At 41.6% G+C, this 25,788-nt stretch overlaps 1 protein-coding gene across 1 annotated transcript in view; it reads left to right on the forward strand.

Annotated features, from left to right (window-relative positions):
- Nucleotides 1–24,789, forward strand: part of PSME3IP1 (proteasome activator subunit 3 interacting protein 1) — a 225,407-nt gene extending 200,618 nt beyond the window's left edge. Inside the window, exons 4-5 of the mRNA XM_044079539.1 lie at nt 3,784–3,905; nt 24,652–24,789. Coding sequence (XP_043935474.1) covers nt 3,784–3,905; nt 24,652–24,789 — 260 coding nt within the window. The remainder of the gene's footprint in view (nt 1–3,783; nt 3,906–24,651) is intronic.
- The last annotated feature ends 999 nt before the right edge of the window (nt 24,790–25,788 follow it).

Here is a 25,788-nt window from a genome sequence, read left to right on the forward strand (position 1 = left end):
TGAAGACCATCTGTTTTGAAGTTTTAATTTATCCAGGTAATAATGTTTGTCTGGTCGGTGTCAGGCTAGGAGTCTTCTCCATTTGAGGTCAGATTGTCTTCAATTCTTTATTATTTGTTTCATCTTTTTGAGCAACACTTGACGTTCTCCTCATTGATGATTTATTTTTTGCTCTGTTTGCTTTTCTGATTTGTTACGTAACCCGTCTTTCCTTTGCATGCTCTGCAGCTGCTGTTAATGATAATTCTGCATTTTAGACTTCCAGTGAGGAATTTGCTTTAAGAGCTCTTTCTAAATTATTTCCAAACCAGTTTATTTGGCACTTTAAATTTTGTGTGTGTGTGTGTGTGTGTGTGTGTGTGTGTGTGTGTGTGTGTGTGTGTGTGTGTGTGTGTGTGTGTGTGTGTGTTTGTGTGTGACCTTGAAAACAGCCTTACTTGTGTAAGTTAGATGAACTAGAATGGTTTCTAAAGATGCAAGCAGTTATGGTTTCTGCACCCACTGTGCTGTTTCATAAAGACAGATTTTTGCAGTTACTAATTCTTTCTTTATGCATAAGGAAATATCAGACTTGAAATGATCAGATCAATCTTCTTCAGATCTGATCAGATCAGGCTGGCGGATCTTAGACAGCTTGACATCTGAAGCTTTCCCAGGTTATAATTCCTTTTCCCTTACTTTTGGCAGTGTTACAACTATTTTTAGTCTCCACCAGTTTCAGTAGCACCTTGTATGAAGATAAAAGACCCCATGGCAGTGGATGTTTTCACTACGCTTCATACCATGTGCCATATGAAGATCCCACTGTAGACTGTAAAGGTTTATTGTTTGCAGCTGTCAGACCTGTTATCTAGGAGTATTTCCAGATCATGCAGAGTCCATTTGCAGTTGTGGCTTCTTACACCCAGCATTATCTTGAACAGGCCATTTCACCTTCCCACTACTGTAATAGATGTCACCATTGATGCCTCTGCTGTAAGCTGGGGGAACATTTGTCAAAGTAGGGACTCCAAGTTGGATGTTCACAGTCTGACTAGTCTGCACATCAGCATTCTGGAGATGTGGGTGGCCCTTCTTGCTCTCCAGGTGTGCCAGGACTCTCTCTCCTTTGTCATTTGCAGTGATGATATGTCTTTATGCAAACAGGCATGGAGGGACTCTTTCATAACCCGTGTATTGAGAAGCATCATGGACATAGAAGTGTGCTATATCCACCAATCTCTTTCTGATAGCCAATCATTTTCCTGGAAAGTCCTATTCTGTTGCAGTCCACCTCAGCCATTGCCTCCTGATGCAGCAAGAGCAATTCCCTTGGCATGTCCATAGCAAAGAAGCTTTTCTGTCGTTTAAAGAAGGCTTGAAGCAACTTCCTTGTGTCCACATTCAATGCTAAGTGCAAGAACTTCTGTTCCGTAATTCCCCATCCAGGGAAATGTCAATGTCTAGTCCAGAAATGCTCTGTATGGCTACTGTTTGTTTTCCCTCTCTTCCCTTTATTCCCAAATTAATTCTGAAAGGCAAGCAGAAGAATTTCAGTGTCATTTTCCTAGCCCTATTTTGGCCTCGCCAAGTTTGATTCCCCTTGTTCAGGACTCATCCTTTGGAGAAGTTTGTCAAGCTGCATTATTCAAGACCCTGTTACCCCATCCCTTTGGAAAGTCTCTTCCAGATTTTCACTTCTTGACTAATGGCTTGGTTTTGTCGGATTCAGTAATGGCCAGAGAAGACTGCCTACTCCTCTAGGGTTTTTCCAAGTCCTGAGTTCTGTGTAGAAGTCCAGTACTAGAAAAAGGCACAAAAGTGAATGAGTATGTTATTTTTCCATTTGGGCTGCTTTTAAAGAAGTGGATTCCTGTACAGCCCCAGTATGTTCAGTCTTAGATTATCTGTCTCAAATGTGTGACACGGGCCTCACTTGGTCTTCTATTAAAATGCATTTGGCTGCAAGCTGGGTGTTCCATCAAGGCTCATATTCTTTGTAGCATCTTTAGAAGTGTGCAAGGCATGTCTGAAGAATATCTTTCTTATCTTACTTCATCTCAATGATCCTGTTTCTGTTGTGATTTCTAGTTTATGCTAGATATGCTCTTCCTTCCTCCTTTTGAACCAGCTTCAACTGCAGTATTGAAAATGCTGTCTTGGAAAACACATTTTCTTGAAGCCGTTATTTCATCCAAGAGTTTGAGTTTCAGCTAAGAGTTGCAGGCTTAACCTGTTTATTCTTTATACCTAGTCTTTCATAAGGATAGCGTTTCAATGCTTACAGGTTTGAGTCAGTTCATATGCCTATATTCTTCCCCAGGAGAGAAGAATAGTTAATTATTGCATTGTATGACTGTCCATGAAGAGCTCAAATTTGTATGTGTTCAAAAACAAATAGGAAAGACCCTTCAGTTGTTTGTTTCTTACTCCAATAAAATGCTTTTGTTTTAAAGTCTCTAAAGCAACTCTAGCTAAATGGTTGACTGACTGCATAAACTTTTATGAGACATATAATAAGACCTTGCTTTCTCAACATTACCCTGACTCCATTAGACCAGCGGTTACCTCTCAGCCGTTCTTTCGCAGTGCAGCCTTGGATGACCTTTGAGCAGCAGGTACTCCATCTTCACCTCATACTTCCATGAGGCACTGTCAGCTGGGTATGAAATCAAAGTCTTCATTTGGGTTCACAGTAATTAGTGTGTGTGTTCTGCTGAGGGAGACCACTCAAAGAGATGAACTTGAGACTCCATCTGCTGTTGGGAAGGATGGACCTCCTCATACTAGACATAAAAGTTTTAAGTACTTAGCATAATGATCAGTCTTAAGTGAGCATGTCTGTCCACAACATACCCACCAACCTGCCCCCTTTCCTCTTCCTGACTTGATCAAGGAGATATGAGTTTTATTCCGTGCTTCACTTTGTGCTGTATACCTGAGATCTGGAGAAGGAAGCTCGTGCAGAACATTATGGATAAAAATGAGGGAGGAGGACTAGTAGCCTAAAAAAGTTTCAGATTTTGTACTGACTGGTGTTGATGAAGTGGACCTGCTCATTCATCTAGGATTGTGATTTGTATCGTTGTGGTAAGTTTGTAATCTTTGTTTATATATCCTAAATGTGGGTTTTGTTTCTCTTTGGATATTTTCACCAAACATTAACAGGACCATCAATGATTTTTTTCGCCTTTAAATATAAATACATATGTCACATATATCTGAAAAATGTAAAAGAATGTAATGGGTAGAAGACCCATTTAGGCCTTGTTTGTGAGTATGAATGCAGTTATATAGTTTTGACGTTTTTTAGATCAAACACTGAACAAGCAAACTTTTTAAACTAGTAATGAGTGTTTTTATAAATGTTTTGCTATGAAAAAAACAGAAACACCTCTTTTTTTTTTTTTTAATAATAGACTTGGTATTTTACAGAGATTGAGTCTTTGCATAAAAGTGTAGCAAAACACAAATACACAATTTGTTATTTTGCTGTTTTCTTTTATAGATGCTCAATTTTGTGTATTAAGCCAGTTTTTTTTCAACTGATGCATGACTTTCTGAAATACTTTTTTCTAAAGCAAAAAAATCTGTAGAATTTGGCTTGCCTTCAGGTTGCATTTTAGAACACATTTTGCAGCTTTTGGAATAGCTAACTTCATCTTCCTCCAGTACGTGTTAAACACCATTCCAAGCAGCATTTTAATAAACAGGAAACGCAAGTCATATCAGTAGTGATCTAGGTAGTGCCATTTTGAATAGTTTTCTAATTATGCAAGAAATTTCTACATTCTTACATTTCAGAAAATATGATAAGGGGACTAGATAAAGATGAGACCGACTTTCTAGATGATGTTGCCAAGAAGCAAGCGCTCCTAGAGGAACAGCGCATAAAAGAGGAAATGGAAGAATTGAAGGAGTACAGAATATCCTTGCAGAGAATTATTTCTGTTAACACAAATGCAGAATCATTTCATTGCTATATGTGAATACCTCTACAGATTGCTTGTTTAACATGAAGTCTGAGAATATAATGGTTACTGAAAAGGTATGAGATAAATTCTCATACCAACCTCTCTTTGTAATGCTGTTTCTTTAATTTCAGACTTCCTTCTTCTGTGCCTTTGTGTCTAAAAGATGACTAGTCTCCTTTAACCGTCACCCCTGAAATTAAAGTTCCCATAAAGCATCAAACCAGGAACCTTTTTGCCTGACTATTACAGATGAAGGGAAGGCAGCACTATTTTGTGTTGTTCCCATATGTGTATGTACTGCTGTCATTGTTTTTTCTTCTGCGCAACATAGAATGCAAAGATGTGTTAGTGCATGTGGTCTGGTGTGTGCCCCACAGACAATGTACAGTAACTGGTACTACTTTGTTTTCTATGCACACTGTGCTCATGGTGGTCCCCACTGTAAGAGGGATTCTCTGCTAATAATATCTCACAATCCCTTTTCCTCCAAGAAGATAAGCAGTCTCTCAGACGCACTGATTTGACGTTTTTCGTGTTTCACTGTTGTAGTCATCACACTTGGGTTATCTGCCTGCAGGTAGCCCTCAGTCAGCCCAAATACCAGAGTCTTGGGATTTCTATGTCGGATGTTGTTCCCTCTTCCATGACCGCAGGTCGTCAGGGGTATAAAACATGCAGCCGACAACATCAGCTTTTCTTGCCGAGCGGAGCCCAAGCAGAAGCAGTTTGCAAGTGCCGGTCAGCCACTTCCTGAAATTTTCATTATTCGAGTTTCAAACCTGAAGTCTTCTAAAGCTAAGTACCCCATTGGGGATTTTTTTTCTTGCTCTAACCGATGTCAAAAAGTTAACAATTGTCTTGCCTGTGAAAAGCAAATACCTCAGAGATTTTCATTCTTACTGCGTCACCTGTTTAGGCCCAGACCACAATGTTTCTCGCTGTCGGTTTTCTGCCCTGTTCAACGCCCAAACTATTCATCGTCGGGCTGTCTTTGTCACTAAATTCTTTCGCTTTTATTCTCCATATTCCGAAATAGCTTCGATAAGCCATCCAACTACCAATCTTCCAAAAAAAACATAAGGATAAAGACAGAAACAGACCACATAGATCCAAAACTGCCGACGCTTCCGTTAAGCTAGTCGCCAGTCTGCCAGTACTCAGTGAGGTGCTTTTGCAGCCCCTCATACCCACTTCTACTGATTCGCAGGCCTCTACTGAGACCCATTTGGAGTCCAGTATGCCGCGAGATGCTTCTTCAACTATGGAACCTGTGGATGTCTCTACCTTGGATGGATCCGGAGCCGCTGTGCAGGCACCGGTTTCTGAGGATGTATTCAGACCTTCCGATGTTCGTATTAAACCGACTACTTCTTTTCTGACTAAAACTACCGAATTTCCTAGGCCCAGAGTTCGCACTATGCCTAGGAAAATGACGACCAAAGCGCTTTCTCAAGCTCCCATGCCACAGAAACAAATGCTTAGAATGGCTGAAGACCTTCTTACTTTAATTAGGGGAAGCCAGCCTTCCCCCTCTAAAAGACAAAAGAATTGATTTTCCTTTTGATTCTACAGATCATGAGTCCGATGACTGTGACCCCTCTGATTACCAGGACATACCCTTATCTACCTATGAGGATTCAGATGAGAGAGAATTCCATTCCCTCTGCCTCCCCCCCCCAGAGGACTTTTTTCTTTTGGTGAAACCCTGCATATTCTCAGAAAGCATTTTCTCCGGGAGTGCCAGGACTACCCACAGTCCAAAAAGAGACTCATGGAATATTTAGACTCGCCTCAGCACAGGCCTCTAGCTCTCCCCCCTGTTCTGGATATTGTAGATAATGTCTTCATGGAATCCAGTCTTAACCCTGATACTTTGCCACCAGCTCCTAGAAAGCCTGACGGGTACTACAGAGTACCTGACTTTCACAAATTTCTATTTAAAAATCCCACTGCAGATCCAGAGACCATTTCCCAGAGACCTAAAAGTATTAAGGCTACTACAGCCAAAAACCCTACCCCTTCGGACAGGGATTCTAGGGCTTCATACAGATGAGGGAAGAAGGTATATACCTCTGCAACTCTTGCCATCAGGGCTTTAAATTGCCAGTTTCACATGTTGAAGTACAGCAGCATATTATCGAACCAATTAAACAAAATGCTTACACTCCAACAGCTGCTTCCTATGCTAGCCAAGGACTCCTGACTGGTCAACTTAGACTTCAAAGAAGCTTATCTGCACATCCCCATAAGGGAGCCTTGCAGGAAATATCTACGTTTCATGGCAGGCTCTATGCACTATCAGTTCTCTGCACTTCCCTTTGGTTTATCTACTACGCCCAGGGTATTCACAAAGTGCCTGGCTCCAGCCATTGCATACTACAGGCAGAGAAAATTCAGATTTTACCCATACTTGGACGATTGCCTGATTCAGGCGGACAGTCAGGAATTGCTACTTCAGCACCTGACATTTGTAAAGAGACTCCTAACTTCTCTGGGGTATACCATCAACGAAAAGAAATCACATCTGGTACCCAGCCAAAAAAAATGGATTCCTGGGAGCAAGCTTGAACACAACTTCCCGGCTGGCATTCCTGACTCCAGAAAAGCAGGTTTATTTGACAAATTACTTCAAACTACTGGCCACCCAAACCCAGCTATCTGCAAGAAAATGCTGCAAGCCTTAGGGTTCATGGCCTCATGCATTCTCCTAATTCCATATGCAAGACTGCATATGAGGAGACTTCAGTGGTACTTAAAAAGTCTCTGGTGTCAACATTCTCAGGACCTGGAAACAGTGATTCCTATCATTCCTTGCCTAAGGACAGAGTTGCTTTGGAGGGCAGAGGCCTGCTACCACAACGAGGGACTCCCTTTCACTCAACCCCCCCTGCCTCCCAAACCTTGACAACAGACGCATCAGGCTATGCATGAGGGGGCTCACATGGCAGGCAGATGCATTCAAGGCAAATGGAGCCAAGGACAAATGAACCTGCATATCAATCAAAAATAAATGTTAGCTGTACAGAATGCACTGACAGCCTTCAGATACCTTATCCTTCCAGGACAACTCTTGATAAAGACAGACAACACCACAGTTATGTGACACATAAACAAGCAGGGGGGAACTCATTCCCACCCACTCTGCAGGTTAGCCAGGGCTGTGTGGAACACAGCCTTGAGCAATCAAGTGCACCTGCAAGCTCAATTCCTGCCAGGCAAACAAAATTCACTGGCAGATGACTTGAGCAGAAATCTAATGGACCCACGCGAGTGGAAACTGGAACCCAACTCATTCAAGCTTCTAATCCACAGGTGGGGGACACCAGAGGTGAACCTCTTTGCTTCCCCCCAAAACCATCAATTGAGCAAATTTTGCACCAGAAATCCCCACAGCCAAACATGGAAAGTGGATGCCGTATCCTTTACATGGGAAAACCTCTCAATCTCTGCCTTTCCCCCTCTACCTTTCCCCCCCTGCCCCTCCTCTCGAAAGTACTACTCAAGATCAAACAGGACAGGCCAAGAACAATCCTGATTGCACCAGACTGGCCACGCCAGCACTGGTACCCACTTTTACACAGTCTGACAGCAGTGCCACCCTGGCACCTGCATCAAACCCCCTCTCTGTTGTCCCAGCAGGACGGCCAGATTTTGCATCCTCACCTGCAAACCCCGAACCTAGCAGCCTGACTTATTCCCTGAATACATCACCAGCAACCCTCGGCAAACAGGTGCTGGATGTCATCCTTGAGGCCAGGAGACCTAGTATTAGGAAATCCTATTCAGAAAAGATACTGTTCTTGGAGCCAATCTCAGGGAAAGGACACAACTGTGCTGACCTTACCTCAAATCCTAGCTTACCTAGCAGAGCTGCTCCACAAAGGCCTATCCTGCTCTTCAATTAAGATTCATGCGTCTGCCATCTCAGCTCATTACAATACTGAGCCCACCCCTCTTCTCTCACCCTCTGGTCAAACACCTGAGAGGAACTAACAATTTAAGACCCTGGAGGAGAGCTCCCACTCCTGCCTGAGACCTTCTCTTTGTACTAGAGAAGCTCACGCTTCCTCCTTTTGAGCTTGCTGCTACAGCAGAGTTAAAATTCCTCTCTTGGAAAACAACCTTACCTCTAGCCATCACTTCAGCAAGAAGAGTGTCTGAGTTGCAGGCCCTTATGGCTATGGAATCCTTCATTATATTCCATGCGGACAGGGTTTCCCTCAGGACTAACCCATCATTTATGCCCAAGGTGGTATCCAGTGTGGCTTTAAACCAATCCATCCACTTACCAACCTTTTTTCCTAATCCTCTCAGTAAAGGGGAAAGGATCCTGCACTCCTTGGATGTGCACAGACAGCTTAGGTGTTCTACATTGACAGGAGTAAACCTTTCAGAAAATCTGACCAGCTGCTAGTCAACTTTGCTAAATGGGCAGAGGGCAAGGCCATTTCAAAGCAAACCATCTCCAAATGGATAGCACACTGCATCCATTTCTGCTACAAACACCATGGAAAACCTACCCCACAGGGGATCAGAACCTATTCCACTAGGGCTACCTCAAACTCTACAGCACTTTTCAGGGGAGTCCCTACCAGGGGCATCCTGGAAGCTGCAACCTGGAGTTCAGTACACACCTTCACCAAACATTACCACTTACCTATCTTTTCTAACTCCAAAGCTGGATTTGTTACAGCAGTCTTACAAGGCCTGCTAGCCAGCCCTAATACTTCTTGACTGCCTCCATCCTTCCTCAGCTTTGGGAATCAACCAAAGTGTGATGACTACAACAGTGAAACACGAAGAACATAGTACAGTTGTGTACATTTACTACAAATGCAGATGTTAGAGTGTATTCACTGTTGCAGTCCTGGTTATCCTCCCTCCAGTCCCCTGACTTTTCTGTGCCTTCTACCTGTCCTCTTTTTTGGCCATATCTTAAGGCATTGGTATTTACTTTTTACTGGAGGTGTTCCACACCATGTAATTGCTTCCTATTTGGGGGCTCCTGACATCTGGGGCAAGAAAAACTGATGTAATGGCGTCGGCTGCATGTTTTATACCCCTGACCACCTGACGTCATGGAAGAGGTGACAGCATCCGACGCAGAAATCCCAAGACTCTGGTATTAGGGCCGACTGAGGGCTACCTGCAGGCAGGTAACTCAAGTGTGATGACTGCAACAGTGAATACACTTGAACATCTACATTTATGGCAAGTGTACACAACTGTACTTTCTGAATAGTTCTCTTGTGAGCTCATAATACAGTTTTCACACACCCTTTCACTACACAGTTCTGAATGCTAAATTCAGTCTTTCAGATTTCAGATTTTTTGCATCAGGCTCTTAAATTATTATTGGGGTGTGAGATTGTTTATAGCCGCTTTAGGCAGTCTGTCTCGGCATTGGTCTTAAATGGTCAGTTTTAACTGAACGCTGATGTGAGATGTCTCCTAGTCGTAAAGTACTGTAGCTTTGGTTATGTCAGGGACATGATAACTTCAGGGGCGGCATTGTGCAGGTCATTTCCGATAATGTGATACTGCTGAGCTGCATTAGTCACACAGAGGTTAATAAAAGAATGCTGTGGAGCATCTTTTATTTCAAGTCTTTATTAAAGTAAGAATCACCTACCTGTATTCAAGCATGAGCTGAGCATTTTCTTCAGTAAGTTGCTGAATTGTGTATGTTATACAGTATGCCACTAAAGATTCTTGTAATAATAGAAGCACAAATGTTGATAGTAGTTAAGGATTGCATAACCCATATAGTTTGCCCATTTCCATACTTGTTGGATAAACTGTAAATCTTTTTCATCTATTGGTTTATTGTTTTTACTCAGTAATATTTTCAGGAAGGCTTTTCCAATAATTAACAAGTATAGTATTCTCCAGTGTGTATTTCAACTTAAAATGTTTTCATGTTTGCTTTTGTTGCTTAAGGTTCAAGTTGCTTAATTGTTATAGTTTGTCTTTCTGTGTCTTCTGATGCATGTGTGTACTATTATTTGCTTTCCTCTAAACTGTCTTTGCTAAAGCATTTACAAATTTGAAGTCTGTGGAATTGCACCCATTATTTTTAGTAATGTCTTGCACTCTTTGTAGAAGTTTCATAGTACCAACATCTTAATCATTTGCTGTTTATTTTTATCAACTGCTTGTCTTGGTGATTGTCATAGTGGCAGCTAGCCAAGGCAGTCAAACTGGACTTGCCTAGTCCTAGTAACAGTCTGTAACGTATCCTATGGAATCCTCAGATGTTCCAAACAAGCAAAGGGATTTAATTCCCTCCAAGGTTTCCTGGGTATGTCTCAGGGCTGACTGTCAGTGGGCCATGTCTGGCACACATCCAGTGGGAGACACTCAGGTGGCATCCTCACAAGATTTATTTATTTATTTAGTTATTTATTTTACATGTGTTGACTGGGATAGTCCGACTGGATGCATGTCCATTTTCAGCGGAGGCCCGGGGAGAAAAGCTCCAAGGGTATGCAGATACAGTATTACATAATACCAGCATTACATATTACAAACAGACTATTTACAGAGATTACATAAGTAAGCAAGTTAAACAAGTTCCACAGTTACAGTTAATCCTTAGCACAAGTCAGGATTAAATTAAATTACACAGTAAACTGGTTAACAGATTTTTACACATTCTAGAGAGAGTTAGCCAGGCTTGATACATTGACATAGCCAGTTAAGTGACAAATGTTGTTTGAGTCTAGTTTTAAATTGACTTAAGGTGGAAAGTAAGGTAATATCAGCTGGAAGAGTTTGCAAAGAGAGACTCACCGGCTGTGTTATTAATGTTGCTAGTCTGAATTAGTAGTTTGTTAGAGGATCAAAGCGGTCTAGGATTGTTATAGGGGGTGATAATATTTTTAAGTGCAGGAGTATTGTCCGGATTATAGAGGATTTTATAGGCCATAATCAGTTGGTTATACTGGATTAGGCTGGGTAGTTCAAGCCATCCAAGCTGATTTAGATTGATGCAATGATGTGTCCTAAAAGGCAGCCCAGTGGCAAACCTGGCAATGTGGTTGTAGCAAATTGAGAGTTTGTTAAGGACAGTTTTGTTTAAATTCGAGAGTAGAGGGGATGCATACAGAAGGGTTGAAAGAAGGTGAGAGCGAGCTATGGCAATTTTAGCTGGAGGGGTTAGGAAGGCTTTTTTTCTATAAAGTGACCCTAGCTTTTATTGATGGTTTTGATAGTTTGGTTAACATGTAGGTCAAATTTTAGATTATTGTCTATGATGACACCTAATAGTTTTGTAGGTGGGTCAGGGGAGATTATTGTGCCATCATTTGATTTTATGGTAAAGGTGAAAGCGGTAGACCTACGTGTTGGTGAAAATAACAACATTTTAGTTTTTTGGGGATTTAGGATCAGACGATGTTCAGAAAGCCAGTTTTCTATTGTATTAAAGGTGGTCTGGGTAGCTGACTATAACTCTACTGGAGATGTGGCTGAGCAAATCAGAGTAGAGTCATCAGAATATTGGATACAGCTGACTTTTGGGATGACAGTATAAAGGTCGTTAATGAAGATGGCGAACAACAAGGGCCCTAGTATAGAGCCTCGTGGTACTCCAAGGGTGTTAGGTAGAAGGTTAGAGAGTTTGTTCTGCCAGAGGACAGCCTGCTGTCGACCATTCAGGTAGGATTGAAACCATTGGAGGGCTCCAGTATCTAGACAGAATGTTTGCAGGGTGTGGATTAAAAGTTGGTATCAACCATATCGAATGCCTTGGAAAGATCCAAAAAGAGGGCTGAGGATATATAATTATTGTTGCGATTATGGTTTATGGTGTTAGTAAAGGCTAGGAGGGCTGAAGTAGTGCTGTGATGAGGGCGGAAGCCATGCTGAGTGTCTGCCATAAGGCGATTTTGGATTAGGTGGTGCATGAGTTGTCTATGAGTACATTTTTCCATAATCTTTCAAGTGGAGAGAGTATAGCTATTGGCCTATAATTGGAGAATTCAGTAGAGCTGCCCCCTTTGTGAAGTGGAATTACATAGGATATTTTCCAGATGGTGGGAATTTTAGCGTCTACTATGGTTCGATTGATTAGTATTGAGACGGGGTAAGCAATAGCATCAGCTGATTTTTGTAGGTACTCAGCAGGGAGTTGATCAGCAGAAAGTGCAGTGGGTTTTAATTTTTTGATCAAGGTACGGATAAGTGAAGTGGCGACTGGTTGGAAGCTGAACGTGAGTAGGTTTCTAGGGGTGCTACTTTCAGGACCAGGGGAGCTAGGAGGTAGTTGGCTAGCTAGGGCTTGAATTGTCTCAGTAAATAATTGGTTAAAACTATCAGAAACATCTTCAGGGGTTTTATCAATAGTAGCAGCAGCAGGGATTGGGGTTGAAGTTTGTCCAGGATGTAGTATATTATTTAAACCTGCCCAAAACTTCTGAGGGTTATTTTGATTTACTGTCTGTAAATTACAGTAGTATTTTTTTTTTTAATTGTAAAATTGATTTTTTGGTTTCGTTCCTGGATTGCCTGTATTTAATGTGATCTTGAAGGTCTTTAGAAGAACGCCATAAAGCCCATGCTTTGTTTCTAAGGGTAATTTTGAGTTTAGACCCTATAGAAAGCCATGGTGCAGTTTTTGCCTTGGTTCTCCTTGAACGAACAGGTGCATGCAAATCAAGGATCTCAAGGAATTTGTTGTTAAAGTATGCTACTGCTTCCTCTAAGGGGAGGTGTTTTAGAATAGACCAATTACATGAGTTTTGTTCTTGTTGGAATTTGGCAGGGTCAAAGTTTTTATTGTTTCTAACCTTTCTGAGTAAGGGTTGTTGGGAATTAATGGTTTTGTGCTTAATAACATGTGAAAAGGTGATCGCTTAGGCCATTAAGGAGGGTACCAGAGGTGTACAGTTGGGGGTGACTGTTTATGAGTACCCAGTCAAGTATACTTTCTTTTTGGTTGGGTTTACCTATCCTGGTAGGGGTGGATATGATTTGTGTAAATGCATGCAGGTTAATATGGGTGGTTGGGGATTCTGAGGAACAGGTGCCTCAGTCTATGTTAAAGTCTCCAAGTAGTAGGGTTTCTTGGGGGTAGTGACATGATAGCCAGTGTAGGATATCTTCAAATGTAGATATATTGTTACCTGGGGGAATGCACATACAGATATTAATGCATTTATTTTTATTAAGTTGCAATTTGGTGGCAAGAATCTCTGAGTTATTAATCTGAGGAGGTTGTATTACATCTATGGTGACATTCAACTCAGATTTATAGAGTACAGCTACCCCACCCCCCTTCCTCGAAGCACGATCCAGCCTGTGTATGTTGTACCCAGGTGGTAACACTTCATTGTCTTTAGTGTTAGGTTTTAACCAGGTTTCAGATAAACAGAGAATCTCAGGGGAGTGGACATCCAGAAGTGCATGCAATTCATGTACCTTGTTATTAATGCTTCTAATATTGAGATGACAGACTAGGAGAGAGTTAGTTGGCCTATTAATTGTAGGTTTGTAGCTTAGATTGCAAGTAGAGGGGTATGTGTATCTGAAGTGAGTGGGCCAGGGTTGGGGTGAATATCACCACCAAGTATTAGGTTGAGTCTATACTTGGTGATGAACATCAGGAATTTGTTTATTAGTTTGTGGTAGTGTTTGGATCTAGAGCTAATGTGCCTGGGGTTGAGATGTTGATAGACTGAACAAGATGTTGGATAGGATCTGGTACTGTAAGTATGGTTGAAGGTGGAAGGATTTACAGCTGGGGTGATAGTATGGCCTTTTGGGACCTGAAATCCCATGAGAAACTGGTTTTCATACAAGGTAAGAAGGTATGGTGTGAACAAGAGGGGTAGTAAAGAGGAGTATATCATTATCTGTGATTCAGCTAGTGAGTTAAGGAACTGTTTTACCTGGTGATGCAACACCAGAAGATAGAGTGGTGAGGTAAAGGTACTGGAAGGGGGATGGGGGAATGCCAGATGAAGGCTAATATGTGCTATTTAAATGTAGGTAGTAGAATGGGGGTGGGTGGAATTATCCCAGATGAAAGCAGATAGGATCTAGAAAGTGGGGGAGTGTCTATAGTACTATAAATTTAGAGGTACTGGGGCGGGAGGGAATTGGGGGCAGGGAGGGAGTTTAAGAGAGCCCGAGAAGGGCTATTGCAGTTTACAAGGTTTCCTAAGGTGTCCTAAAGCTATAAGGTAAGTATTGCAGCTCTTAATGGAAGAGTCAATTTACTTCAGTTACAGGCAAAGGAGGCAACCACTCAAGTAGAAACAAAGAGCCCTATGGTTGACCAATATGGTGACCTGCTTAATTACAAAGCACTGTAAGTGAAAGCTTAACAAATGCTTTTTGTGTGTAACCTACTCTGTTTAAATGTTGAAAGAAACTGATTGCAGTCCTGTAGACACCGTTTTGTAGGGAACTGTAGAGTTCAACTTGGAAAAGAGAAAAGCAAAGATTCTAGGGTAAGCATGAAGGCAACAACAGGCAGTTATTACATAATAATGCATTCAGAAAGGTTTGGTGGGGGGGTAAAGTAGCATACTTCAGAATGAACTAAGATTTATAGCTAAGAAACCTAAGCAAGAGGGCAATGCAATAAATAAACACTTGCCAGATTTTAAAGATATACCAGAAAAACTAAATCAATTATTCACAATTGTACAACTGGAAAATTGCCAGTAAAAGCACTTCAGGTATAGCTAGCCCAAGTGATTCAAGTCATAAAAGCACTTCTTCAATGTGTGTGTGTGCAATTTAAACATTAAAAAACATGCAGCAAGGAGAAAAAAAGATAGGGAAAAGAAAGAAAGATGCCCAAAACTACCTCAGTTGACTCTGTTAACATGAAGGAACACTGGCTGTACTCTGACATCCTCGTAGGTTACTGATCTCCTCACTCATTCATGAAAGTTGAGCCAGGCTACCCTGTGAAGGAATGTCATTTATACGGTTTGCATTGTGATCTACCTGAAGCTTGTGACAATAGGTAAAGATAGGAACATACACTGACCAGTAATGTGAAAGCATTGTCCTGTGGTGCTTTTGCTACACCCATCTGCTGGTCAGTTTCCCAATGTAATCTGCCTTCACTGGTGAATAAAACTCTTAAGATCCTTTTCCACTACTTGCCTACCTACCCCCCCCCCCCCACACACACACACACACACACACACCTGCACACATTTTTGGAGAGCAATGAATTCTTTTCTGTGAGACAGCTGTGATTTAGAGGTGCTGCTTTACAGTCAGCTGTGAATTGCCATGGTGCATACTGGAGGTCACTGACACCTGTGGGTAAGAGAATATCAACAGCAGCAAACTAAGATGCAGTCTTGACATCTCCAGACTTGCTGTTGTCTAACTGTTGTGTTAAGCTTCATAATGGATTTATGAAAATCATAAGCAGGAGGGAAGACAAGATGTACGTTGGCAAAATCATACACTAACCTTAAACTATTTATTTAATGGGTGCCTTTTATGTTTAGACAGTGTGACAAAGAAATTAAAATCATTTGTTGTCATTTTCTTCTTCTGAAACGGACACAGCTGAAAAATGTTCAGCTACAGGGGACTGAATGGCACACCTCAGTGACTCTGGGAACCCAGTAGTGATGTAGCACTTCCTACAAGCCATTTTGGGGTACATAGTCGTATATGATGTTCTTCGTGTTTCACTGTTGCAGTCATCACATTTGGGTTATCTGCTTGCAGTAGCCCTCAGTCGGCCTGATTATCAAAGTCTTGGGTCCTGCGTCGGTTGCTGTCTCATCTTCCATGATGTCAGCTAGTCAGGGGTATAAAGCATGCAGCCGACGCCATTACATCAGACTTTCTTGCCATACGGTGCCCGAAGCAGAAGCAGTTCACAAGTGACGGTCGGCCGACTCCTGAAATTTTTGTTTTCGAGTTTCAGAACCCAAGTCTTCAACTAAAGCTAAGTACCTCGTTGGGGAAACTTTTTTTTCTTGATCTAAACTGATGTCAGTAAAAGTCAGTAATTGTATTTCTTGTGGAAAGCAAATACCTCATAAAGATTTTCATTCTTATTGTATTCCTTGCCTAGGCCCTGACCATGACGTACCTTGCTGTCGGTTTTGTGCCTTATTTAAACAACGAACTATTCGTCGTCGGTATATTTACGTTTCTAAATATTTTGGTACTCTGTTCAATTACCCAGTTATGGCTTTGGTAAGCCACCCGACTACCGACATTCCAAAAAAAATGCAAAGATAAAGACAGAGACAGGCCGCCTAGTTCCAAAGCTGCTGACGATGCTTCTCCTAAGCTAGTTGCCAGTTCACCAATACTCAGTGAGGCGCATTTGCGGCCCCTGATACCCGCTACTTCAAATTCGCAGGCCTCTACCAAGACCTATTCGGAGTCCGGTATGCCGCGAGATGCTTCAACTGTGCTGCGGATGTTTCTACCTTGGATGGGTCTGGAGCTGCTGTGCAGGGACCGGCTTCTGAGGGTGTATTCAGTCCTACTGACTTGCATATTAAACCAACGCCATCTTCTTCTTCAAGGCCTAAAACTCAATCCATGCCTAGAAAACCAATGCCCAGACCGCATGGTCAGGCCTCTGTACCTAAAATAAAAATGATAAGAATAGCTGTAGACCTTATTACTTTAATCAGGGGAAGCCAACCTTCCCACTCTGAGACATAGGAATTAATTTTCTTATGATTCTTCTGATCGGGATTCTGAAATTTCTGTTTCCTCGGATGACCAGGATTTACCCTTATCTCTACCTATGAGGATTCTGATGCAGAGGACTCCATACCCTCTGCTTCCAATCTAGAGGATTTCTCTTTTGGTGAAACCTTGCATACTTTTAGGGAGCATTTTCACTGGGAAAGCCAGGATTACTCTGATTCTAAAAAGAGGCTTAGGTGTTTCTTACTCATGCCCCAACACGGACCTTTAGCTATCCCCCCTGTACTGGGCATTGTTGATGATGCCTTTTCGGAATCTAGCTTGACCCCTAACTCCTTACCTCCTGCTCCCAGAAAACCAGATAGATATTACAGGGTTCCTGACTCTCACACGTTCCTCTTTAAAAATCTTACTGTGGATCCTGAGGCCATTTCACAGGGACCCAAGGGCATTAAGGCTACTATTGCCAAAAATCCTACCCCCTCTGATAGAGATTCCAGGGCGCTGGATAGATGGGGTAAGAAGGTATACACTTCTGCAACCTTGGCCATCAGGGCCTTAAATTGCCAGTTTCATATGTTAAAAGTATCAGCAGCAGAACAAGTTGGAAAGCATACTTTGCAATGTGATTTTAATTCACTAGAGGCATCTTGCAGGGCTGCTGTCACTGGGTCTGTACTTAGAAGGCATGCTTGGCTTAAGGAGCAATCTTTGCCAGATCATGTTAAAGCTAAATTGCTGGATGCTCCCTTAAACCAGGACTGCCTGTTTGGCAACAAAGCAGAATAAGTACTTAAAAAGATGCAGGAAAAAGCTAAATCTATGCAAACTGTTAAAGATTTCCTGCAAGTACAGTCTCCAAGATTTAGTAGGCATTGGTGCTCTAAGAATTGGTCCTTTCCTGCCTCTTCCAGGCCTTCTCAGTCCAAACACAGATCCAGCAGAACACCCATGCTTCAGTCCCAAGGTACGCACAGGACTAAGCAGTGGGGGCCTCCCACTTCCAAATCCGGGAGTAGTAAGACTCCCCCCTATGGTAAACTCTCAATGACTTAACTTTAAAACTTCCAAGCTCTTCTCAACTGACTGCTCCTTTAGGGGGAAAGATTGCTCTGCCGGCAAAAAACTGGGAACTCATTACCAAGGACAAATGAGTTTTAAATATAGTTTCCCAAGGATACTGATTCCACTTTCACACTTTACCAACCCCAAACGGTTGGCCAGATCTTCTCCCAAATCAGTGGGCAGAGGCTCAAAAGCAAGTTCTCTTTCTCTTAAGTGTAAGGGCTATTCAGACTGTCCCAGGAGAGGAAAGGGGACAAGGTTTCTACTCAAGACTTTTCCTGGTGCCCAGAAAAAACAACTCCTGGCATCCTATCCTGGATCTCTCTATCCTAAACACTTTTTTGGTGATCCCAAAATTCAAGATGCTAACTCTTCACCAGTTGCTTCCTATGCTAGGCAAGGATGCCTGGTTGGCAACACTAGATTTAAAGGAAGCCTACCTGCATATCCCAATCAGGGAAGCTTGCAGAAGATACCTACGTTTCAAAGCAGCTGCATGCACTATCAGTTCTCTGCACTGCCCTTTGGCTTAGCTACTGCACCCAGGCTATTCACAAAGTGCCTAGCTCCAGTCATTGCATTTTGCAGGCAAATAAATATTCAAATATACCCATACCTGGAAGATTGTCTAATTCAGGCAGAAAGCCAGGACATAGTTTTGAATCATCTGGCGTTTGTATAAAAGGTGCTAACTTCTTTGGGGTACACCATAAACTAAAAGAAATAACATCTTGTACCCTGCCAACAAATTGTATTCCTGGGAGCAAGCTTGAGCACAACTTCTCAGATAGCTTTCATCACGCCAGAGAAACAAGTTCATTTGACAGCTTACTTCAAACTAATGGCCACAAAGACCCTGCTATCTGAAAGACAAATACTGCAAGCCTTGGGGTTCATGGCCTCCTGCATTCTCCTAATTCCATATGCAAGACAGCATATGAGGAAACTGCAATGGTATCTAAAAAGCCTAGGGTGTCAACATTCTCAGGATCTAGAAGCAATGATTCCTGTCATATAGCATACAGTTAGAGTTCAGTTGGTGGGCAGGGGCCTGCCACCAAAACAAGGGACTGCCATTCACTCTAACCTCTGCCACCCAAACCGTAACAACAGACTCATCAGACTATGCTTGGGGGGTTCACTTGGCAGGGAAGTGCATTCAGGGCAAATGGAACCCAAGTCAAATGCACCTGCATATCAATCAAAAAGAAGTGTTAGCTGTACAGAATGCACTGACAGCCTTCATGGACCACATTCTTCCAGGGCAATTAATGGTAAAGACAGACAACACCACTGTTATGTGGTAAGTAAACAAGCAGGGGGGAACCCACTCATACCCTCTCTGCAGACTAGCCATGGCTCTGTGGAACACAGCCTTGAGCTACCAAGTGCCACTTACAGGCTCAATTCCTGCCAGGAAAGCTAAATACACTGGCAGACGAACTAAGCAGACATCTCATGGCCCACACGAGTGGAAACTGGAACCAAAGACATTCAACATGTTGATAAACAAATGGGGGAGCCCAGATATAGACCTGTTTGCCTCCCCCCAGAACTACTAATTGGACAAATTCTGCACAAGGACTCCCCACAAACAAGCTTGGAAAATGGATGCCCTGTCCTTCACCTGGAAAAATCTATCGCTTTATACCTTTCCTCCTCTGCATCTCCTCTCCAAGGTACTCCTAAAGATTAAACGGGACAAACCAAGGACGATACTGATTGCACCAGACTGGCCACGCCAACATTGGTACCCCCTCTTGCGCAGTGTTTCACTGCTGGCACCATGGCACCTGCCTCAGACCATTACCCTGCTGTCCCAGCAGGAGGGCCAGATTCTGCACCCTCAGCTTCAAACCCTGAACCTGGAAGCCTGGCTAATTACCTAATCTGTCCGTTACCATCCCTCAGTAAACAATTGTTGGATGGCATTCTGGAGGCAAGGAGGCCTAGTACTAGAAAATCTTATGCTGAAAAATGGAAAAGGTTCTGTTCCTGGAACCAAACTCGGGGGATAGGCACAGCAGCGCCCAATTTACCTTTTAGATTCTTCAATACTTAACTGAGATGCTTCACAAGGGCCTTTCCTTTTCCTCCATCAAAATTCATGCCTCAGCCATTTCAGCTCATTACAACACATAACCACCCCTCTTCTCTCATCCACTGCTCAAGCAGTTCCTCAGAGGGGCCAAAAACTTAAGACCACTCAGGAGAGCCCCAACTCCAGCCTGGGACCTAAACTTTGTATTGGAAAAACGCACTCTACCTCCTTTTGAGCCCAGCTGCAAGTGCAGAATTGAAATTCCTTTCTTGGAAAACAGCCTTCCTTTTAGCTATCACTTCAGCAAGAAGGGTGTCTGAATTACAGGCCCTTATGGCAGTGGAGCCTTTCATCATCTTTCATGCGGACAGGGTGTCCCTCAAGACCAATCCCTCCTTCATGCCCAAGGTATTATCCATTGTGGCTCTTAATCAGTCCATTCATTTGCCAACTTTCTTTTCTAATCCACAGAACAAAGGGGAATGTATACTGCACTCCTTAGATGTGCACAGACAACTTAGATTTTACTTGGACAGGACTGAACCTCTCAGGAAATGTGAACAGCTGCTGGTGGCATTTGCTGCAGGGGCAGAGGGGAAGCCATTTCAAAGCAAGCCATTTCTAAATGGATAGGCCATTGCATTCATTTCTGCTATAAGCACCATGGAAAACCTATCCCACAGGGGATAAGACCACATTCAACCATGGCTGCATCTACCTCTACAGTCTTTCTCAAAGGTGTCCCTACCAGGGACATCCTAGAAGCTGCTACCTGGAGTTCTGTTCATACTTTCACCAAGCATTACCATTTGCCAATTTTCCCTAAATCGAGAGCTGGCTTTGCCACTGCAGTCTTATAGCAGAGCCTTTTAGCTGGTCCTAATGCTATCTAATTTCCTCCTCCCATCCATAGCTTTGGGAATCTACCCAAATGTGATGACTGCAACAGTGAATCACAAAGAACATAGTACAATTGTGTACACTTACCATAAATGTAGATGTTCGAGTGTATTCACTGTTGCAGTCCTAGTTACCCTCTTTCCAGCCCCCTGACTTCGTTGGCTATACCTCTATTCTTGCTTATTATGTTTAAAGCTTTTTGGTGTATTTGCTTTTTTGTTGGAGGTGTAACCCTGTGTATATAATTGCTTCCCATAATGGGGGTACCTGACATCTGGGGCAAGAAAAACTGACGTAATGACGTCTGCTGCATGCTTTAAACCCCTGACTACCTGACTTCATGGAAGATGAGACAGCAACCGACGCAGGACCCAAGACTTTGATAATCAGGCCGACTGAGGACTACTGCAAGCAGATAACCCAAATGTGATGACTGCAACAGTTAATGCACTCGAACATCTACATTTATGGTAAAAGTACACAACTGTACTTTCTCCAAGTTCACATAACATGGGGTAGGAAGTATTGGCACTCCCTTGCAACTGTGATGTTATTTTCAACTTATCCACATTTCTTTAACAATTAAAACAATATTTGAAATGTTTTTCTTCACAATGTTACAAATATCAGAAGCTCCCTGTGAGTAAAGAAAACATTCATGCTTGGATATTTTTATGCTGATCAGCATGCTTAGAATGCTTTTTTATTTTTTAAATTGTTAAATATGATGAAAGAAAATGTTTGACTTAGAACTGATGATGCTGATATTCTGTACATCAGTTATTTGGTGAGTTAGTGTAGGCACTGTTTTATCTGTGATCTGTGCTTCTCTATGTCCATGTGTTTGTTTATATTTAAACAGAAGTGTGTGCACCCGTATACATTTATCCTGTCTAACTGTGGACTGTGACAGCTAGATTGTGATACAAACATATAGCTTTTTATAAAGTAACACAATATTTTATCACCATTTTGCAGCATCTTCTTATTGTAACAACATATTAAAGTAGTTACATCAGCAGTATCTAAACAATATTTGCCCTGTAAACATCATGGAGTTCAGCACCAAAATATACATAATGACTTGTTTTTATTTAATGGATACTTTTTATGTTTAGGCAGTGTGACAAAGAAATTGAAATAATTTGTTTTTATTGTTTCCTAAACAGATGAAATTACATTTTTAATGGTGGGTTGTGGGCGGCTGAGGTGGTGCAGCAGAGTTGCACCCTCACAGGGAGAGGTTCTCTGGTTCGATCCTCAGCTGGGATGCCTTCTGTGTAGAGTCTGCATGTCCTCCCTGTGGTCACGTGGGCTTCCTCCAGGTGCTCCGGTTTCCTCCCACATCCCGAAGAAATGCTGTAGTTGGATTGGATTCTCTAAATTGGCCCTAGGCGTGAGTGCGTATATGTGTGTGCCTTCTGTGGAAGGTTGGGTGCCGGGCTGGCAACTCGACATCGTAAAACTCCACTGCCAAACATGAGCGGACAGGTGACCCCTGACCGGGAAAAGCCGAAAGAAGAAGAATCATACTGGTGGGTTGTAGGTGTAAGACTTCACCATGCAAATCTCTTTAAAATGAGTAGTGTTTTGTGTATGGAAATAGTATATTTTTTGATTAATGAGCAAAAAGGTGCATAAATTGTTTCTTTTGACATTTCTTGTACTGTGAGCCCATATGCTTTCAGACATTTTTTCCTGTTAATGGGCAAAAATATGAAAATGTATTTCCAGTGTTTTCTGCAAACAAACTGGGTGTTGGGAGGATTGGTTCAGAAAAGGTTCAAACTTGTACGAAGTGCTAATTTCTGTGAGGTAGTGTTTTTCTGTCTTTTACCAACATCATTGATTGTGGCTGGATTGCATCTGAAATGTGCATTGACTGCTGGTCTGTCTAAAAAATGTACCTAAGTGCATACTTGGCCAGTTTAGCTATACCATGCAAAATAAGTTAAACTAATTAATTAATTTGATTAAATTTGCAGAATGCTATGCAATAATCAGAATTTCTCATAAGCGCTAACTTTTTCTGAATACCATGCAGATTCATACTGGTATTTAATGTAAAAGTTGTTCATCTTCCCTCTAGCTTTAAAAATCCGTTGTAGTGTAACTGTTGTAATGTAAAATAAAATATTAGACTTCCAAGTTAAATATTCATTCCCCAGCACCTCAGCACACAACCTTCCAGGAGCCTCCAATTTAAATTTGGAATTCTTGTCATTTATTTTATTTTACAACATTGGTTGTAGTTAGTTTACTGATGCACCTTACTGTTTTTATTTTAATTTACAGTAAAGAAAGTAAAGTCACACATTGCCCTTATAAAGTAACAAAACATCACCTCCCCCAAAATGTAAACAGGTCAAAGAAATAGAATGTGTGAGAGTCCGAGGTGGGATATGATTTCTTTTTATTAAAGGGAGAATAAATTGGACCCATATATGTCATTTATAGCTTCAGCACTCATGGGATACTTTGTACAGCCTCCTTTACTATGAATAAAAATGATATCCAGCAATTGGACCTAATCTGTTTTTCAAGACACACGTGCATATATGTGCATTTGCATGTGTGTGGTGTGTGTGTACTTCGTTGAGTTGTCATTTCATCAAATCACAAAACACTGAAAAAAAATTGAAAACCTATTTCATTTACCCACATTTCATAGAAAATGCCAAATACAGCAAATACGTCTTCAAATGTATGTTTTGTGGGGTGGGGGTGTCACGCCCCCTGCTGCACCCCCACACTCCCCTTACTTTAATGTAACTTCTTGATAACACAATTGCAGAGAAGAGAGAAAACACCTCTCTTAGTGAATCATTATTGGTACACAAAGTCTTAAAGATGTGAATCCAACACAAAAGTGGGCAGTGACGATGTATAAATTATGCTCAAGACTTATTTACCGTGTAACTTCTACTATCCTAAGGTCATAAACTAAACTACCAGTGATTAATAAGAGTTTTCTATGTAATATGATTCAATTAAATGTTTTCAATTAATTTTTTCAATGATTTGTATTCTGGTAAAACTCACAATTAGATGAAATGAATGGTAACCACACACACACTAAACTCACAATTAGATGAAATGAATGGTAACCACACACACACACACACACTATGTATGTATATATAATAGATATATATATATGTGTCTGTGTGAGAGTGTGATATACATATATATATATATATATATATATATATAGATATATAGATATATATATATATATATATATATATATATATATATATATATATATATATATATATATATATGTATATATATCTATATATATATATATATATATATATATATAGGAGTGTATTACGAATAATTGTACATACTTGCACTAAATCACAAAATACTACTGCAGACCCATAAACTAACTATAGAAAACAAAACCGCAATCCCTTAAAGAAAAAAAAATATTTTGCGATTTAAAAGAAAAAAAAAATTCACTAACCTCCAGATACACTTTGTCTGTGTATTGGTACTGTTAGGGAATGGGTGTTTATGGATCTTATGTGTAGGGCTGGGTTACAGTTGGCATACAAGTGTACGGTGGGCAGGAAGTGCAATGACATCAGTGAATCAGCAGCTCTCACAATCAACTGTGAAGAAATTGGACTCAAATGGTCTTCATTTAGTCATATGACTGCACACACGCTTTCTCTTTGCATTTTATGTATATTTGTACTCATGCGCATGTGTGACTGTATTTATACTCTGTTCTGTGCTCTTTTTAATGGGATCTAAGCTGGTTTTCCACAGACTAACCATACACATGACTAATGTAAGGTAGACTGTCTGAAAGATTTTTTCTAGGAACCTGGACAGGAAATGAGGTTGTTGCATATCTGAGAACAGCATGCAGTAATTTCAGAGCATCAGTGACTCTCACTTATTGGCTTCAGCATATTGAGGTTCATATGGTTGGTCTTACCAACTGTACAACTCCCTTTTTAATGCAGCGACCTTTATGTAGTCAGTTTCACAAATTTACGAAGTCTGCTTGATCCTTAACTTGCATTTCACAGCGCCCAAGCAATAATAGCAGAAGAAACAGAAGTAAAGAAAGAAACGGAAAAGAAGCCCATCTGGAAAACTGATGACAACAAGAACCGACCTTCTCAGGCTCAGTTGCTGGCAGGAGCTGTCAAACGTAAAAGGTAGATTTCTTAACTCTTTTATGACTGTGGTATGCAAAACTCTTGCATCTAGCACTATTTATTACTTTAAACGACAAGTTAAACTCTGTAACTATGTAACCATAGCAATTCGAGTGATGTGGAATTGTGTTGCTTGGAGTTACTTAACCAGGCTATAAAATAAGCTAAACTTTCTTTACTGTGTCTCTTCCAGTTTGCATAGATGTTCTTCGTGTTTCACTGTTGCAGTCATTACATTTGGGTAATCTGCTGGCAGGTTGCCCTCAGTCGGCCTGATTAACAAAGTTTTGGGTTCTGTGTTGGTTGCTGTCCCTTCTTCCATGACATCAGGGGTATAAAACATGCAGCCGACGCCATTACATCAGTCTTTCTTGCCGCGCGTGCCCGAAGCAGAAGCAGTTCGCAAGTGCCAGTCAGCCGACTCCTGAAATTTTCGTTTTCGAGTTGCAGAACCAAAGTCTTCATCTAAAAAGCTAAGTACCTCATTGGGGAAACTTTTTCTTGCTCCTTACTGATGTCAGTAAAAGTTAATAATTGCATTACTTGTGGGAAGCAAATACCTCATAAGGATTTTCATTTGTACTGTATTCCTTGCCTAGGCCCTGACCACAACGTATCTTGCTGTTGGTTTTGTGCTAAATTTAATCAACGCACTATTAAACGTCGGTATATTTTTGCTTCTAAATATTTGGCTCATGCTTTAATTATCCAGAAATGTCATTGGTTAGCAATCCGGCTACCGGTATACCTAAAAAACGCAAAGAAAAGGGCAGAGACAAGCAGTCGAGGTCCAAAACTGAAGGCAACGCTTCTCCTAAGCCAGTCACCAGTTCGCCGGTACTCAGTGAGGCGCTTTTGCAGCCCCTGATACCCGCTACTTCTGATTCGCAGGCCTCTACTGAGACCCATTCGGAGTCCGGTATGCTGCAAGATGCTTCAAATATGGAACCCGCGGATGTCTCTACCTTAGATGGGTCCGGAGCCACTGTGCAGGCACCGGCTT

The sequence above is a fragment of the Protopterus annectens genome, chromosome 8.part0, assembly GCF_019279795.1.
Source record: "Protopterus annectens isolate FY-2018-M chromosome 8.part0, PAN1.0, whole genome shotgun sequence".
In the NCBI taxonomy this organism is placed as follows: domain Eukaryota; kingdom Metazoa; phylum Chordata; order Ceratodontiformes; family Protopteridae; genus Protopterus; species Protopterus annectens.